The sequence below is a fragment of the Anarrhichthys ocellatus genome, unplaced genomic scaffold (assembly GCF_004355925.1).
Source record: "Anarrhichthys ocellatus isolate YVR2014 unplaced genomic scaffold, GSC_Weel_1.0 scaffold5, whole genome shotgun sequence".
NCBI lineage: Eukaryota > Metazoa > Chordata > Actinopteri > Perciformes > Anarhichadidae > Anarrhichthys > Anarrhichthys ocellatus.
The window spans coordinates 4,564,331-4,582,568 of NW_022280035.1; the positions used below are offsets into that span (position 1 = coordinate 4,564,331).

Consider the following 18,238-nt stretch of genomic DNA (forward strand, 5'->3'; position numbering starts at 1 on the left):
TTGAAAAATGCAAATGGCTGATGAATGAAATTGGTTGATAACCTAATGTTGGAGCTAGATAAAAAATGTAAGGGATCACCTACTGTAAGTTATTGCAATTCATACTTAAGGGGACATGAATATGCATCTAGTAGATATTGGGATACTGTGTTGCAGTCAGCATCAAGGGGGTAGACCAACTTACTGACCAACATTGCCATCCATTGTACCAAGCTGCTGGCATGGCTAAAAATACAAATGAAGTAGAAGTGTATCTTACTTTTAAAATCAGATGTGGCATATTACTTTTCTATAGTTGCTCTGTGAGTCACTGTAAAATCACACCAGTTTATAAGAGGAATCACTAAAGGGAACAGCTGATGAAGCAGTATTTTTCAGTCAGCCCCAATCAGAATGCTGTACTGGTTAATATACAGTGGAATAGCAGTGACCAATACCAATGACCACTGTAAATACACGGTTCAGTACCGTCTGTCACTAGAGAATAGTAACAACAAGGTGGTAGGTAACCCAATTAGGTGTGTGTGCTATTTGCTTGGTTATTTATAACTTATAATACTATATACTTATAACTTTGGCATTGAAGTGTGGGTGTGTTGTTGTTGGTGAATTTGTGACTTGTGTAATTAGACATTTCTTTTGACAATGGTCCTGTTCTCATTTCTATTGATTGTAGCTTTGTTCTGTGAATGTATTGTTACTACTTTGACAATTACTAACAATTAACTTGACATACTTACGTCGTATCACGTCATATGACGTTGTTTTAAAAATATCTTTTGATTACAGGAAGTATATTACCAAATGCCCAGGAACTACAGGTCAAAAGCAACCTTTTGACTGATCATGCCAGAGAAACAACTGGGCCATTCTACAGAATTGATCCAATTCAGTCAGAGACGAAAACATTTTGAAATAAACATGTCATTTTCCCCAAACTTTGTAGGTTTGTAAATTGTATAATATCCAAGGAATGAATGTTTCTCTTATAGCTTGCAGACTTGTATTTTTCCTTTATTTGGTGCATGTGTGTTGTAAAAAAAGAAGTGTCTTTCTGACATGGACCTTTCCCCAACGGACCCGGTAGTGGGTCCATCCCTGTAGTTACATTAAGTCTCATTTTGCATGATAGTATTTTATCAAAGCCTATGTTACTTTAGCTAAAATTTGCAGATTTAGTTATTTCAATGATTAACATCCAGAGAGTCACAGTGATCCGCTTGGAGAGACAGACAGGCTCGGCCTGAAATTCTGCTCAAAGCGGCCTCCTAGTAGAACGTCTTCCACTATGTAGTGCAGCGTAGTAGAAGACGTTCAGTTGCATCAATATTCATAGATCTTGGTTATAATGGTGATATTGCCTTTGAAATTAAGATGATACACGAGGAAACGATAAAATATATATTTTTTTCCTTTGTTGCATCTCCATTTACTCTCACTTCTCACCTTTCAAAAGAGATCAGACATATGCATATAATCCTTATGGTCTAGGAGCATTCCTGATTCTTTTTTTCCATGATATATATACAGTATATATATTTTTTCTCAAATATTATTTTGGGTTTCATTAGATATTATAATAGTAAACATCTAAGATTTGCATACTTAAATCAATGCTATTTAAATTAGTTGTTTGGTTGTGGGACAGCAGTTTGCTTCTCAGTAGAAGTATGTTGTCATAGTTCTTTTTTTTTAAATTACGTATTTTTTTGTTTTCCCCTGAAATGTTCAATGGAGCTAAATAAAGCTTTGCGAGATTAAAATGAACCAGATATTATGATGAAAAAGAAGTTAAACCGTTGTTTGCCACCGTCCTTTGGTTGTTGTGCCCTGAATTAATCTCTGGTGCACATTTATAATTATGGTCTCTCAGTCCCTCTATTAGACAGAAATAACCTTAACAGACGTCAGACTTGATCATGATGTAAAGTGCCTGGCATGAGGTGACTGTTCCGCTATCCCACATTCCATCACTGTCCAATAAGCACATTGGAACATTGCCGTAATTATCCCCACCCTAGTTAATTGCCAAACCCTTTCAGCTCTCTACCTTAAAAGAGAGTAGCCTGTCATCTGCCAGTCATCCATCACAGTAGAGAGACAGTATATGTTTCGTTCAATCATATTTGTAAGTATCTCTTTTATTCTGATTTTAACAAACCACATTTTCATTAATTTCTTTGCTGTTGCCATGTCTACTTCTATACTTGCTCAATCTCTCAAACTAGCTGAACTAATCACATTTTAGGGAGAAGGTTTTAATCAGCAGACACTGTGCACTTTTTCTTTTTTAATTTAGTTGGATATAATGTTATCACTAATGTCCTATACACTTAATACCTATACTTTTGACATTCAATAGCTGTATGTTGCCGTTGTGTTGTATTTAAAGTTTTGGTTGTGTGTTGTATTACCTGTTAAACAAGGTGAACATGTCATGGCTCCAGGAAAACAAGGAATATATCTGAAGCAGGTGCTTTGGTTTGACTCTGTGATAGGACAGTTGTGTTTTCCATTCACACTCCTTTCAAATCAGCATTGCTAAAGTAGATATTAAAATATGCTGAACAATAACCTTCTATCCAACATTTTTTTCACAAGACGTATCATCTGCCCAAACTTGTGGTATTGGGAAGGATCACAACTTGAGTGCTTATCTGGATTAATACTCTTGGAGAATATCTCTTATTTGTTTTGGTTGTGTGCTGACAACATCAATGGCTGTTGGCTATAACTTAAATGCAAAAACGCAGCTGTGTGCGGCATCCAAATAACCGTTCCAATACTTTTAAGTAAACCCACAAACTGCCTGCAGCTCAGTGTGTGGTGGCACTTATGGACACCCCACAAAATACAAAACTGACCTATCTATCTAAAGACGATGCTAATCGTCAGCTGTCACAAGGGACGAAGGGAAACTTAATATTGAGGTAACAATATCCAGTTCCAACATGCTACAGTCTCAAAACTTTAAAGTTAATATTAAAATAATACATTGTCTACTGACAGCTGACAATGTGAGATGACTTTATGATGGAAAAAAAAGTTAAACCATTGTTTGCCACCGTCCTTTGGTTGTTCTTTAACTAAATACTTAGCTAAATCTATCAAAATGAAGAGCTTTTGAGTGCCCTGAATTAATCTCTGGTGCACATTTATAATGATGATCTAGATCATTGCAGTAATTATCCCCACCCTATAATTAACTGCCACACCCTGTCAACTGACGACCTTATAGAATGCAGCAACACATCCTTCAGTTTTCAGTCACAGTAGAGAGACAGTATATGTTTTGTTCACCATTATAAGTATCTCTTTAACTCTTTAACATATTTAATGTTCGATGAAACTAAATGCTATGTTGTGTGGTTCTGTTGAAGTGTCATTTCTGATTTATGCTACAGGTGTCAAAATGTACACAATATGACAGTGACGAGTGTCTTTAAACTGCTAAGACACCTGTTTTTAAACTGGTGTGTGTCCCTGATTTACCCTGATGTTTATTTTGGAAATTAAAGTAAGATTATAAATGAAAGTAACTTATTTCAGAGGTGAATTCCAAGCTTGCCCTGTGACACAATTGTACATGGTTTGTAACAACCTCCCTCATGTTGGATAAACATCTGAAAACAACATTATTGTTATCATGATTATCACATAATCATGACAGACATCAATGAGACTGATTAACAGTTTGAATGCAATTATAATGAAGAAAGAACTTGAGTTTAAAAACAGAAATGGTTTGGGTACTGATCTATAATTAATTTAAGACTTGATATGCAATAGGCAACAGTTTAAAGGTGCTAAATTCCAAATTCAGAGCATATAATTGAGGGATTCCACATGGCTCTCAACATGGTGGCTGAGCCGGCAGCTAGGAGCTAACGGTGCTAACAGCATAAATGCAGACAAAGGCAACAGAATGTTTTATATCTATGGAGACACACATACTGGGACTCTGCATACTAAACATTTTTGTTTATTTCTTCTGCTTATCTACATAGTGACAACATGTGCAAGCTCACTCTAATTACAGGTAAGATATGCTTGTCAAGTTATTGTTTCCATAAATGTTTACTACCTCCAAATAACAAAAGCACATTTTCTCACTTACCTCCATTGGTATCTAGCTATGCAGAGTTTTTGTTTACTTTACCCATGTTTCTGTCCCTCAGACTACAGTGAGAATTAATGGAATTTGGTTTGTGTTGCCACTGAAAAATTGCATTTCGAAAATTCACTGGCAAGTCTTTTCATAAACAGTGTCCCTATTACTCTGGATAATCCACTCAACACACAGTGTTGATTATCCATAATACACATTGCTGTTGAATTATTAAAATGAAATTCCCTTCACCTTCAATGTATTATGGTGGATGAAGAAATCTAATTGAGTAATATCTCATTAACCCAGACAATAAAACCAAACCTAACTGTACTGCTAGAGAAGAGTAGAAGTTTGTGAGAAAAGCTGTGGATTATATTTTGTCATTTGGGTGAACTGACCTGTTGAGCTTGATTTTGAACCCACTTTGAAGGTCTCTGTTTGATCATCTCCAGCTTTGGTAAGTATATAACATGCATTAATCATAATAAACAGTCTTATTAGTAGATAAATAATGACTAATTAAAACCATCATTATTTTCTTCCATGTCTCAGGCTCCTCCTCCAGGCTGGTGTGTTACTATAACAGCGAGGCTGGAAATAGAGAGGGGGATGGGAAGTTCTCGATTTCAGAAATCGATCCAAACAAGTGTACACATCTGATATATGCCTTTTCTGACATCAACAACCAAAATGAGCTGGTGCACAGCAATGCAGCTGACTTACAACACTATCAGGCATTCAATGAACTCAAAACCAGGTCAGTGCTTTAGCCTATACACTTTGTGGAAATGATGTTGATTTTGTGTCTTGTCAAACAATCATTACGAAACCTTTATGCTCTCACAGCAATACACAGCTCAAAACCCTGCTGGCGGTTGGAGGCTTGACCTTCAACACACAGAAGTAAGTTACTTACCTGAACATGTCGGCCCTTTTTGTGTCCGTGCAAAGACAAACGTAAGCAGCACTTCAACATGCTGGTATTTTGCTGAACAAAAAACATGCTTTGCCCAATGATGCTGTGATTTTGTGCTTTGCACAGCATGCATGGTGCATTGTTTCATACAAATGAGGTGGCACGAGGACAGATGCTGATATTTGATTACCTACATAAGTTAATTTCATGATTCAATCAGCACATGCAAAATAGCCTATGGGATGAAAATATTAAAAATCTACATAATAATGTAAGTACACTAAAACAGTTCAACAAGCAGAAATATTTATACCTGATATTTTCATTACATCATGTGAAACCAAAATCAGGTTGCTGGAAAAGAATCACACAGATAGGTGCACATACAAGTTGTATTCAAGTATTCTTGGTATCTGCAAACACCAAATGGATTTGTGTTTGTATTAAAATAATTAATCTAAATTATTTTCATTTAATTTGATTATGTGACATTGTCACCCTAAAAAGAAATTTAATAAAGTTGTATGTTGAAAATGATTGGGTGTTTGCATTAATGCAAACTGAATGCAACCAGATGAACGCCTTAAAAGGACAGTTGTAGTTGTTTGACCAAGTTTAAACCAAAACGTTTAGTCATTATTAAACCCCAGAAAGTGTACATGCAATCAGAATATTAGAATTTTTGCAACACAAACAGATACATAAATCAATTACAGACCGGTGCCATTAAACAATCAAAAAAAACAAAGTAAACCACCCCAATTGTGCCAAAAAAAACATGAACAAATCAATTGCAATGTCTTTCAGGAGATCATGACTCGCTTACTCAAGATAATTCTGAGCAGTTTCATGTAGGAACTGCTGTTTATTTTTTTCAAATACATTTCTTATCTAGATTGCTAAATAGCACTACAGGTATGATAAAAAAATGTTTACATGCGTTTTTATTTTACCCCTACTTAGTTACTGCACATTATAGTTATGTAGATCATAGTGTGGTTTATTTTCATCACTTTTCCTCATAAATTACAAAAGCGTGTTGACTAGTTCGTGCCTATGGCTGTACATCTGTCTTGCCAGATATTACTTTGTGCTTTTTGTTGCTCTTCCGTGTTATTAAAACAGAACATTTAAATGCAGTATGTGTTGTGTTTTCTTGAGAGCACTGTTTGGTTTAAATGTCGACCAGATTCAGTACAATGGTAGCAGAACAACAGAACAGAGAAAGGTTCATCCAGTCTGCGATCAAACTACTGAGAGCAAATGGATTTGATGGGCTAAACCTGGACTGGAGGTACCCTGGGGGACCTGGAAGCCAACCAATGGACAAGCGGAGATTCACACTGCTGTGCAAGGTCAGATCCTGAATTTATCTTCTGTGAGAAATATGCATACTGAATAAACCTTTATGAAAACATAACATTATGTTTAACAGAGACTGAACCATGTTTCTGTGTTGTATAGGAGCTCAAAGAGGCCTTTGTGGCTGAAGCAACAGCACCTAACCGTGACAGATTAATCGTCACTGCTAGTGTCTCTGCTGTGAAAGAAATCATCGATGACAGTTATGAAGTCGCACAGATTGCCACGTAAACTAATTTAAAGTAATACTTGACAATGTACCCATGATTAGCTGTTTTCATGTTTTCGTTAACATGATCTCCTCTGCATTTTAACAGGCATCTGGATTTCATTAATGTGTTGACATTTGACTTTCACGGCCCCTGGGAAAGTGTCACAGGGCATCACAGCCCCTTATACAACGGATCCCAAGACACTGGAGATGAAATCTACTTGAACACTGTAAGTACAGGGATTCATATTTCAACTGCTTAAACACCTTCCTACATAGATATGTCCTTTCATCTTAATTGTTTCGTTTTCTCCACATTGTAGGACTATGCTATGCGGTACTGGCGGGACCAGGGAGCACCTGCACACAAGCTAAACTTGGGGTTAGCGGCATATGGGCGTGCTTTTGACCTCTCCACTGCATCCAGTGATGTTGGTGCACCAGCCAATGGTCCTGGTGAAGAAGGCTGCTACACCGGTGAAGAAGGATTCTGGGCCTCTTATGAGGTAAAACAGCAAGCTGTGAATTAATTAATTAATATGAATTGCTTTATTATAAGCTAACCGATTTTACTCTATTTGGTGTGACAAATATCTGTTTGAATGAATACATTGGATCTAAATATGATATTTGACCATTCTTTTCAGACTTGCCTTTATATTGAAGGGAATACTACCCAGCTGATTGTTGATCAGGAAGTTCCATATGCTGTCACAGAAAATCAGTGGGTTGGGTTTGACAACAAAGCCAGTCTTAATACTAAGGTAGTCATCTGTTCAGTTCACACTGTTGTTCTATAATTCCTTTGCAAATGACTGGTTGTACACAATCTGGTGAAATAAATATGTTGTCAACATGACGTCAGCTGTTGAAAGGTGTTGTTCCTCATCCTCTCAGGTCAATTACCTAAAAACTAACCACTTTGGGGGAGCCTTTGTCTGGTCTCTGGACCTGGACGACACTACTGGACAGTTCTGTAAAATGGGCAAATGCCCTTTCATCAGCCACCTGCATGATATCCTGGTTCCAGGTAACCAAAATGCAAAACATTTACATCGTATCGTGTCCTGGCAGAGACTTGACATTAAGCTTTTTCAGCCACTTGCCTCAAGGTATTTTACTTGCCGGATATCTGAACTTACTTGTCCGAAATACAAAATATAGGCAGTTTCTGGCCAATGACTACAGTTTACAAGATTACATTTGAACATATGATAATTAATTAATAATTTACCCTCACTTAATACAAATTTTTACTGTTTCGAGCTTGAATGCACAATAATATATTATTAAATGAATCCTTCATACATTCGCTGTTCACTCCTTTACAAGCAGAACTGCGCTACGGAGAGACCCCGAGCTGTCGGCAGAAAAGCCGTTTACAGTGATTAGTTTGAGCACCAGCACGGGAATGAATTACAACAGAATAGGCCTATGTGTCTGAATAAGTTAATATTTCATAATGTTGCTATGCTGTTAGCTCCGTTATTTAGCCAGGCTGGACTGTGATGCCAACCAGCTGCTCAAAGCTGGCAAGAGGAGAGCTCCGTTAACGTTAAATAACTTGGCCAATTTCAATGAATTTGTTGTTCACAATGAAGCATTTTCAGACATCGACGAATAGACAGCATTAATGGCGATCTCCCGATCACAGATTTTTTACTGTATATTGGCCCCTCATAAAGATCACATTTATTTTTCACATGACCGATAGGACAACTGCATGACGCATTCCAATGGCCTGAACACAGAGTTTACTTGCCCAGTGCAAGCGGTCAACTCTTAATGTTGAGCCTAGCATGGAGTTTTTAGTGTGTATTTGACTGAATCCCATCAGCATTCAGTAATTACATGACATATACTATTTCTATGAAGAAAGTAAATGTGTGCTCTTTCTATTAAGAGATATTTGCAGCCATGCTCAGGTATATACAAATATTATGTGATTAACAGAGTTTAAAAAGCATTAAAAAAGGTATCTGACTCTCACTCTTTTAGGTTTTCCTAGCCTCAGCACTACAACTCCCATCACCACAGCAACTACCACTTCAACTCTCCTTCCCAAAACAATGCCAACAACCACATCAACTCCCTCTACAATGACCACAACAACTCCACCTACCACAACTACAATAATGCCGACTACCACAACTCCTCCTACAACAACCACAACAACTCCCCCTACCGCAACTACAACAATGCCGACTACCACAACTCCCCCTACCACAACTACAACTCTCTCTACCACAACAATGCCAACTACCACATCAGCTCCCTCTACAACGACCACCACAACTCTCCCTACTACAACTACAACAATACCGACTACCACAACTCCCCCTACCACAACTACAACAATGCCGACTACCACAACTCCCCTTACAACGACCACAACTCCACCTACCAAAACTACAACAACTCCCCCTACCACAACTACAACAATGCCGACTACCACAACTCCCCCTTCCACAACTACAACTCTCTCTACCACAACAATGCCAACTACCACATCAAATCCCTCTACAACGACCACAACAACTCTCCCTACTACAACTACAACAATGCCGACTACCACAACTCCCCCTACCACAACTACAACTCTCTCTACCACAACCTTTCATCAGCCACCTGCATGATATCCTGGTTCCAGGTAACCAAAATGCAAAACATTTCCATCGTATCCTGTAATGCAGAGACTTGACATTAAGCTTTTTCAGCCACTTGCCCCAAAGTATTTTGCTGGCCAGATAACCAAACTTACTTGTCTGCAATACAAAATATAGATGGATAAAAAATAAAGATTGAAACAATTGGGCAAAAAAAATCCCATAACTTTGTTAATGGGGGGGGCGGGGGGGGGGATTAATAGATGTAATCATGTATTATAAGCTGCTTTGAGCTACAGTGTTATGAAGTTAAAGAGTCAAAATTCCATCTCTAATATGTATTTCATATTGCTGTGGAAACATCTGTATAAATTCAAGTTTCTGGCCAATAACTACAGTTTACAAGATTACATTTGAACGTATGATAATTCATTAATAATTTACCCTCGCTCAATACTTATTTTTACTGTAAATAAAAAGAAAAAGCTGTTTACCGTGTTTAATCTGGGCACCAGCACGGGAATGAATTACAATAGAATAGGCCTATGTGTCTGGATAAGTTAGTAGTTCATAATGTTGCTATGCTGTTAGCTCCGTTATTTAGCCAGGCTAGACTGTGCTGCCAACCAGCTGCTCAAAGCTGGCAAGAGGAGAGCTCCGTTAACGTTAAATAACGTTGCCGATTTCAATGGATTTGTTGTTCACAATGAAGAATTTTCAGAGATCGGCGAATAGAAAGCATTAATGGCAATCTCCCGATCGCAGATTTTTACTGTATATCGGCCCCTCATAAAGATCACATTTGTTTTTCACATGCCCGATAGGACAACTGCATGACACATTCCAATGGCCTGAACACAGAGTCTTAAACTCTTAATGTTCAGCCTAGCATGGAGTGGCAGTTTTTAGTGTGTATTTGATTGAATGCCATCAACATTCAGTAATTACATTACATATACTACATTTTATAATGAAGAAAGCAAATGTGTGCTCTTTCTATTAAGAGATTTTAACAGCCATGCTCAGGCACATACAAATATTATGTGATTAACAAACAGAGTTTAAAAAGCATCAACACATTATCTGACTGTCATTCTTTTAGGTTTTCCTAGCCTCAGCACTACAACTCTCCCTTCCACAACTACAACAATGCCGACTACCACAACAACTCCCCCTACCACAACCACAACAACTCCCCCTACCACAACCACAACAACTCCCCCTACCACAACTACAACAATGCCGACTACCACAACAACTCCCCCTACAACTCCCCCTACCACAACCACAACAACTCCCCCTACAACGACCACAACAACTCCCCCTTCCACAACCACAACAATGCCGACTACCACAACAACTCCCTCTTCCACTGGAACCCCTTGTAATGGAAGGAGCAGTGGGCTCTTCGCCTTTCCCGGTGACCCAACAAAATATTACCAATGTGATTCTCTATCAAGAGTTCACATCAGAGATTGTGGACTTGATACAGTCTTTCGTCAAGCCTCCATGATCTGTGTTCATTCCAGTCCGTAAGTAGTAATATTTGTCCTCATTAAAAAATGGGGGGGGGGGGGATTGTCAAAAGCTGTTACATTTACTTTTGAGATAAATAAAAGAAATGCTTTAAAATATATCAATACAACTTACAGTGTATTTACAATTGTTGTCTCTTAATTGAAGGTGTATTTAAATCAGTCTGGTGTGTATGTTCTTGTTTTTCCACTGCCATAATTACTTAATTCCTTATTTATATGGCCGTTACAAATACTTAAGTATGTGGTTGTTGCATATCTATTTTATTATGTGTATCTAACACTATTGTGTGGGTTTGTTCTTGTTGGTTTAATTTAGCTACTGGGAGATTTGTCCTCCATAATGACACAGATGTTGCATATATTTACACAGTGGACATGTGGATAAATAAAAATACATGTTAGTAAATGTATAAGTTAATACTGTTGAATTTATAAAATACTGTAAGTTTCATAAACAATTTCTTGCACTAATGTTCTGTCAATCATTTTGTAATGAACAATGTGTTGAATTGCTCACATTTTTCAGTTGACAGCATCTCTGATTGGGTTTGAGATGTTGGATTGATAAGTCGATCGATAGTAGAAAAGAGCACTTTCTCATCGTTGCTATTCTTGTTAATAAATTCAGAGAGAAAAAGACTGTCTGGCCTTTATAATTTCTTTGTTGTTGTCATTCAGTCTATCCTTGTAGATAACGTGTTGAACTTGAAATTTGGTCTTTCTCCACTGTTGATCTGCCTGCTCACACTTTCTCTTGAACTGCCTGACAACCACTTCATTTCCCCAAGGGGCTTTTTGTTTTTCTATTTTTAGTTTCAATGGGTGTAATGCTGTCAGTGATATTTCGAGGTATTTGTACTTTACTTCAGTATTTCCATTTTATGTAAATTTATACTTCTAGTTCCCTAAATCTCAGGAGGGAAATATTGTACTTTTAACTTCACTACATTTATTTGAGAATATGAGTTACAAGTTAGGCTACTTTGCAAATTCAGATTTTTAAATACAAAATATAAATCAACTAATTCATTATGACGTATTATTGAGTAGTATATAACCTATTAAGCATATAAAGTAGTTCAAATTAGATCCACCTTTACCTGCTGCAACATTAAAGTGATGAACACACTTATGCATCAATATTTACAATCCAATAATATAAACCTGATGCTAGATCATAAACTATATATAAGAAATGGACGTAGTCACCGTGATGTTACCCATTGTTCATGGACTTCCCTTTTTATTCGTTTCACCTTTACCTGCTGCAACATTAAAGGGATGAACACACTTATCCCTTGAGTTTGGCATTTTGGACATCGCCATCTTGGCTTGGAGAGGGTGTAGCTACGTACAACCCTACACTGAATAAGACATTTTTAGGCGACCAAAAAGGTTACGATTCACTTATGTGAAAACACTGTGAAAGGGTTAAAGCTGTAAGACAAAACCTAAGACCAGACAACACTGTGGTAGCCACCTCCTAATCACACAGTAGCCACGCCCTAAAATATACCCTACTTTATTGTCTAATTTACTCTAAATAAGACAGTCATTCACTAAATTAACATCATGCTGTATAGAAAAAGAAACTAGTGATGAAGACCATAAACCAAGGGTATTCAATTAAAATTCAGCGAGGTCCAGTTAGAGAATTTCCTTCACAATAATGTCTCATTTGCGCTATGATTTCTTGCCATATATATATTGATGTAGCCAACAGTTGTATTAACGTCTGTATGTAGTCAACAACTCACTGTCAAATCAAATAAATAAAGTTCAATTGAATAATATCCAAACAATATTTAAAATCTAAAAATGTATTTAACTGAACTGTCCATGCCCTGCAGCTTTATATTCATTTGATTCAGGTGTGATGTCAAACAAAAAAGCCAAGATATCCATATTATCTTCTAAAAAGAGAACATTTTGTGCAGGGACTACACCTTTGGTTTTGGAAACCACTTGTTTCAGCTATATTCCCCTCTGTTTACAGCATTGTTGGACAGTTAAAAATGTTATGTTAGGATTCTGATCATATTGGGCTCTCGGGTTTATTTTTCTGTGCCTTCATTTGGGGTCTGAATGGGTACGTTTACTTAAAGGAGTTGTGCTTTGTCTCGTAGTGGCGCTTCACATTGGCGCATATAATAATTGCCACAGTCTCTGAACTTATGAGACTGGTTCTGAACTGCCCGTGCCAACATATAGGAGTCTGTGCATTCTTGGTTCAAGGCTCTGGTCTCGCTGTCCACATTTCTGTTTTTGGAGAACGCCATGTGAAATAACTTCTCTGACTCACGTACATCTTTGACTATTGGCTCACTCGCCCCGTCGCCCCCCCACAAGTCTGGATCGTAAACTAGCTTTTTTTTCTTTTTTCATACATTTTGGGGAAATTGTGCTTTTGTAAGTGTATTGTGTAATATGTCAAGAATTTAATAAAATATCACATGACAACGAGCATATAATCAAATGTTATTTGTTGTAATTTTAAACAATGCCTGTCTCAAAATTGTGTGCAAATACAACTTGCCTTTACAAATCCCAATTAATTTTAAAGATTCAGTCAGTGAGAGTACAGAATTCTTTAAAAACCTCTGTACTTGATCACCAGGAGGAAATAAACATTAGCATTTAGAATTTCTACAGAAAGAAACATCTTTTTATATTTTCTGTTATTAGCAGCCAAAATGTATTTATGCAGTCATTTCATTCATGTTATATGTAGCATCATAACTTCAAGTATATCAATATTATTAGCAGACCATCAAAAAAATGTATCAGTTATTTTCATAAAATTAGACCATCATGATTTAAAATTGTAAAAATCATTACAACACTATCGCAAAACCGTTATCGCAAATGCAGAAGAGCTCTACATAGTGATTTCATGATCATTTTTATCAGAACAAGGTCAATACTGTATGTCATCAAACAACTTTAAAAAGAGTTTTTAAAAGGTAAAGCTATGGAAAAGTGTACTGTCTCGCTGTAAAATGCAGAATGACATTTTATTTTAAATGTAGTGACCAATACATTAAGTCAAGGTCCCGTTGGGTGCTGTTGAAATTAATCAGATTACTAACAAAGACTTTTGGATTACACTTTTACCCAAACTGTCTATTCCTTAGAGTTCATGGATAGAGCTGTGCGGCTCAGGAAGCTTCTGAATGTCACCGTTTTGAATCAGACTGAAGTAAAATACTACAAGCTCCTCGTAGTTCTTTTTGGAAATCCGTTCATTGATGCCATGGAATCTAAGAAAAAGAAAAGAACAACTTATGGTATCTAAAGAGGAGAAAATACGTTTTATGTTTACAATTCCCTTGTGCTGGTCTTGCAGGATGATAGCTTTTTAATCCCCAAAGCTGAGCGGCAAACTGGGCTTAAGGTTGGTTCCATACATACAGTAAAACACGGAATAATATTATAGTTGTTCAACCAGGACTTTAAGTCTTAACAGTACAAGTAGGTCACATCATTGCATCACAAGTTTGTAACATAAAAGTGTTACCATCAGCAGAAAGCTCTTTTGCCAGATATTACTCTGGTCAAGGAGTTTATTATACTTACTGCAGCAGGTTTTGTTCAGACCATTTTTATGCAGTATTAGACAAACTAAACCCTTACCTTTGAGCATCACCTGGTTTAAACCAGACAGGGGTGAAGCGATAGATATCATTCGTCAGGTCTTTAAAGTGTCGACTGTCTGTGTTTCCAATACAGATACCTGAACATACAAACACGATGTCAAAACATTTCATATTTTGACCTTACCAACCACATTTTTATAAAATTATGTCCGTCTGGATTCTACCTGGAGCAACTGTAACTGTTGGAAACATGTCCAACACGGTTTTCTTAATGATCTGGTATCCAAAGGACTTCTCATCCATAGAGCTCACAGGCAAGGGGTCAAATCCTTCAACAAGCTCTATCTTCACTCGTTGGTCCCCCACTGTGGACTGGATTAGGTCCAGGACCTAGATGTGACAGCAAAAACTCAACTCAGAATATTCATGAAGAGACATAAGGAATTCTCAAAAAGGAGAATCAAACTTCTGACTACCTCTTGTAGGGACTGTGCTGAGTGGATTCGTAGATTTACATAAGCTTCAGCGAGGGACGGGATGATATTCACCTATATGGTGGGAAAGAATTTAGGTTTGATTAAGGAAAACTAAAAAGGCTTGCAATCTAATTCACAATCAATTCCTGTGAATCATCCTTTATTTCAGAATGAATAACTGTACCTTAACTCCTGCATTAAACATGGTGACTGCTGTAGTTGTCCTTACAAAAGCATTAGTTTCTGGTTTTCTTTCAAGTACCCTGTAACGTAAAACATGCTAAATGGTTTAGTCCAATGCACACAATCGGAAGAAAACGTGAGAAATCAATTTTAGGATGTAATTACCTGCCTAGGAGTGGGGCAAACAGCCACAGATTTGTCATTATGAACTTCATTGGGAGTCCGAACTGCAAACAAAGAATGAGTAAGTGCGTAACAACAGAAAGGATCTAATATGCTATTAAAAGTGATGACAACGACTATCAAGTAGCTGCCTCCTCTTACCTTGTGCGCCAGATGCTCAAATGTTCCATGTTCAGGCCCATGACCAAATAATCTTGGCATCGGGTTCTCCTCTAGTCTGAGGCAATAGCACGACACAATTACAATATTAGACTTTGTTTGAAGAGGACTAAAAAATGTAGAATGTGGTTAAACATATTGTTCTGCAGAAACGCAAAGACTAACAAGAATTCATAGAAATGAAAACAGTTTTAAAAAAATCTCAATTTGAAGAGGATGAACCTCTCACCTTTTGACTGCTGCAGCCAAGATCCCAATGCTGGTCTCCCTGAGAGGCATTGAGGAGTGACCAGGGACCATAAATACACTAAGCTTTACAGTCGCCGAACCCTTTTCACTTATCCCAATTCTACAAAACAAGTACAACACAAAACACACAGAATTTACGCACAGAAATTACTGTTAAAAAACTAAAAAAAATGTAATGGAGACATGCAATTTTATGCTGTGCTTGTGAGTTTGTTGTAACGTCAGGCTCGGTCCACTTGTTTTCTTTTAACATGTAAAGTCTGCAGACTAAATATCATGTTTCCACAAGAGAATAAAAGGGTTCTCACAGTGCAGCAGGTCCTTCAAGACCACCGATGACTCCATCAAGTACAGCCAGGCCCTCGTCCAGGACAAACGACAGCTGCACACCACGCAGCTTCAGCTCACGCACTATGTTCATTGCCCCCTTGTAACCACCGACCTTCAAAGAAAGAAAGAAGATAAGGACACAGACATTGATAATAGTTTAAATATTATCTAAGTTCACAATTCCAAAGAGTGAGAGTTTGAAGAATATCTTAAGTACTTCTTCATCATGACCTAGACCGATGTAAAATCCTCTGCATGGAGCATAGCCTTTCATCAGTAAGTACTCCAGTGCCTGAAGAATTCCCTGGAAAAAATAAAGAAGTTTGGATTAGTCTGGTTGGCACATGAAAAGTGAATAATTCCAATTCATCTCATCCAAAATATTACATGTTCTCGCACCATTAAAGAGCCCTTGTCATCCATGGTCCCTCTACCATAGATGAAGCCATCCATCTCCTTGGCAGAGAATGGTGGGGCCTCCCAGCCATCCGATTCGGAGGCAGGTACTACATCTATGTGGGCCAGCAGCAGGTATGGCACCAGGTCAGACCGTGATCCTTGCACCCAAAACAGGTGGCTGTAGTTGGCCACCAATTCATGACGAACCAAGCTTGAAGAGAAAACTGTCGGGAAGGCTGACACAGGAAGACGAGTACAAGCTTAAAGGGTGAACACCATCTATTTACAAATTAAGGTCAGTTTAATACTGAAAAAAGGTGTATAACTTCATGTGTAACTTGACAGGAGTGCGAGAGTCTACAAAGATAACCTGTGTGGCATGAGGGCTGAAACATGGGTCTAACAAAAAAAGATTATTTTCGTTGCATCATGGCAAATGTAGGATCAAGCGTCTTTGGAGCTTAACACATACAAGGGACTAAAAGTCATGATAACGCAGCCTCTGTAGCTTTAATATTATATATATATATATATATATATATATATATATATACACACATTTTATATTTGTCTGCTGTGAGCCCACAAAATTAAGGAACAAATACATTTCTTTAAATGTACAAGTCTGTGTTATTATACAATAAGTAAAGCTGAAATCAGTTGATTAATCAATTAGTCAATGAACAAAAAAAATATTTAAAAACTAAATAGAAGTTATTTTGATAAGTGATTCATTTTCTGAGTCATTTTTAATGAAAAAAAAATGAAACTGAATATCTTTGGGGTTCTGGACCACCGGTTGGACAACATAATGTGGCCTAAATGGAAACAGTTCAAGTGTAATGACAAAAACCTGAATTAAATGTCACGTGGAAATACTGTAACGTTATCTGTTAACTGTCAGCAAGGCTAAAGAGTGATGCACTTGATTTTAAATGGCAGGAAACCTTCCTTAAAGAATGTAATGGCATGAATTGGGCTTTATTGTGTGATATAAACAAATGACCTGTCATGGAAGTGAAGCCATTGACAGAGGGAGTCTGGTAAAAGCACGGAACTAGCTCAACTGTTACGCAACATCTACCGTATTTACGTAACACCTTTCAACGTTACCTTTGCGGAGGAATCTGTCAAATTCAAGCAGCGCGGTGGTGTTGCTCTCCTTCTCTGAAAATGACACGGTGGGGATCCGGATTGCCTCTGCACACAAATAAACAAGAGATAACGCTCATTAGTGTCGGTCACTGGTGGCTTTGTTTCCAGCTACTGTCCACGCAGTGCAACAAGCATTTACACTTCATTCGTTACACTAGCGAGCGAAAAATTACCTTTAAAATTTGCGAGCAGCTCCTCTCGCTGTCGGTGGCCTATGACGAGCGAGATGTTATTCGTCTTTTCCCAATGTGCGAGTTGAAGTCCGACATTTACGTCCAGCGAAAGCGTCCTGATAGACGCTATGGTGAGTAACAGCAACACTGCAATAAATAAACTACTTATAATAATCTTTAAAAACTTGAATATGTTAAACTTTGGCCCCGAGTCTGTCATTGTGTGTTGTGACAGCGGAACTCGTTCACTGAGACTGCGTGCAGAGTGAATGAGTTTGTTGAATGAGAGCCGCCTGCTGGCGCCAATATTAATTGCACTTGTAATCTTCCTCACATTTATCAGAAGTGGATTATACTATGCGAAAGATCCCTGCTGATTTGTACATCTGCATGTATTGTTTTTCAGTTTAGTTAGGATAATTAGTTGCACAAACAAAAGTATAAAGCAACACGTTCTTTATTTAAATATGGTTCAAATATACTTTTAAAAAAATACATCACATAAGTACAGTGGCGCTAATTCATTGATAATGCAACATGACACAATTTGGGTTAGGAAATATAAAATAAATATAGCATTATCATTTATAC

At 37.5% G+C, this 18,238-nt stretch overlaps 2 protein-coding genes across 2 annotated transcripts; one reads left to right on the top strand and one right to left on the bottom strand.

The window, feature by feature from the left end:
* The first annotated feature begins 4,014 nt into the window (after positions 1-4,014).
* On the top strand, positions 4,015-10,594 carry LOC116382596 (chitinase-3-like protein 1). The gene is made up of 12 exons (XM_031845778.1): positions 4,015-4,039; positions 4,664-4,868; positions 4,958-5,014; positions 6,217-6,382; positions 6,492-6,616; positions 6,707-6,830; positions 6,924-7,106; positions 7,248-7,364; positions 7,498-7,630; positions 8,504-8,525; positions 8,638-9,250; positions 10,319-10,594. The coding sequence occupies exons 1-12, from the start codon at positions 4,015-4,017 to the stop codon at positions 10,592-10,594; spliced, it is 2,046 nt and encodes a 681-aa protein (XP_031701638.1).
* A 1,989-nt stretch (positions 10,595-12,583) lies between these two features.
* On the bottom strand, positions 12,584-17,882 carry pm20d1.2 (peptidase M20 domain containing 1, tandem duplicate 2). Its single transcript, XM_031845428.1, has 13 exons — positions 17,648-17,882; positions 17,433-17,519; positions 16,320-16,555; positions 16,138-16,224; positions 15,899-16,032; positions 15,571-15,690; positions 15,324-15,399; positions 15,165-15,226; positions 15,001-15,079; positions 14,817-14,888; positions 14,565-14,730; positions 14,378-14,477; positions 12,584-14,004 (listed from the first exon to the last, which is right to left on the bottom strand). The coding sequence occupies exons 1-13, from the start codon at positions 17,865-17,867 to the stop codon at positions 13,875-13,877; spliced, it is 1,569 nt and encodes a 522-aa protein (XP_031701288.1). The 5' UTR covers positions 17,868-17,882; the 3' UTR covers positions 12,584-13,874.
* Positions 17,883-18,238: the final 356 nt, after the last annotated feature.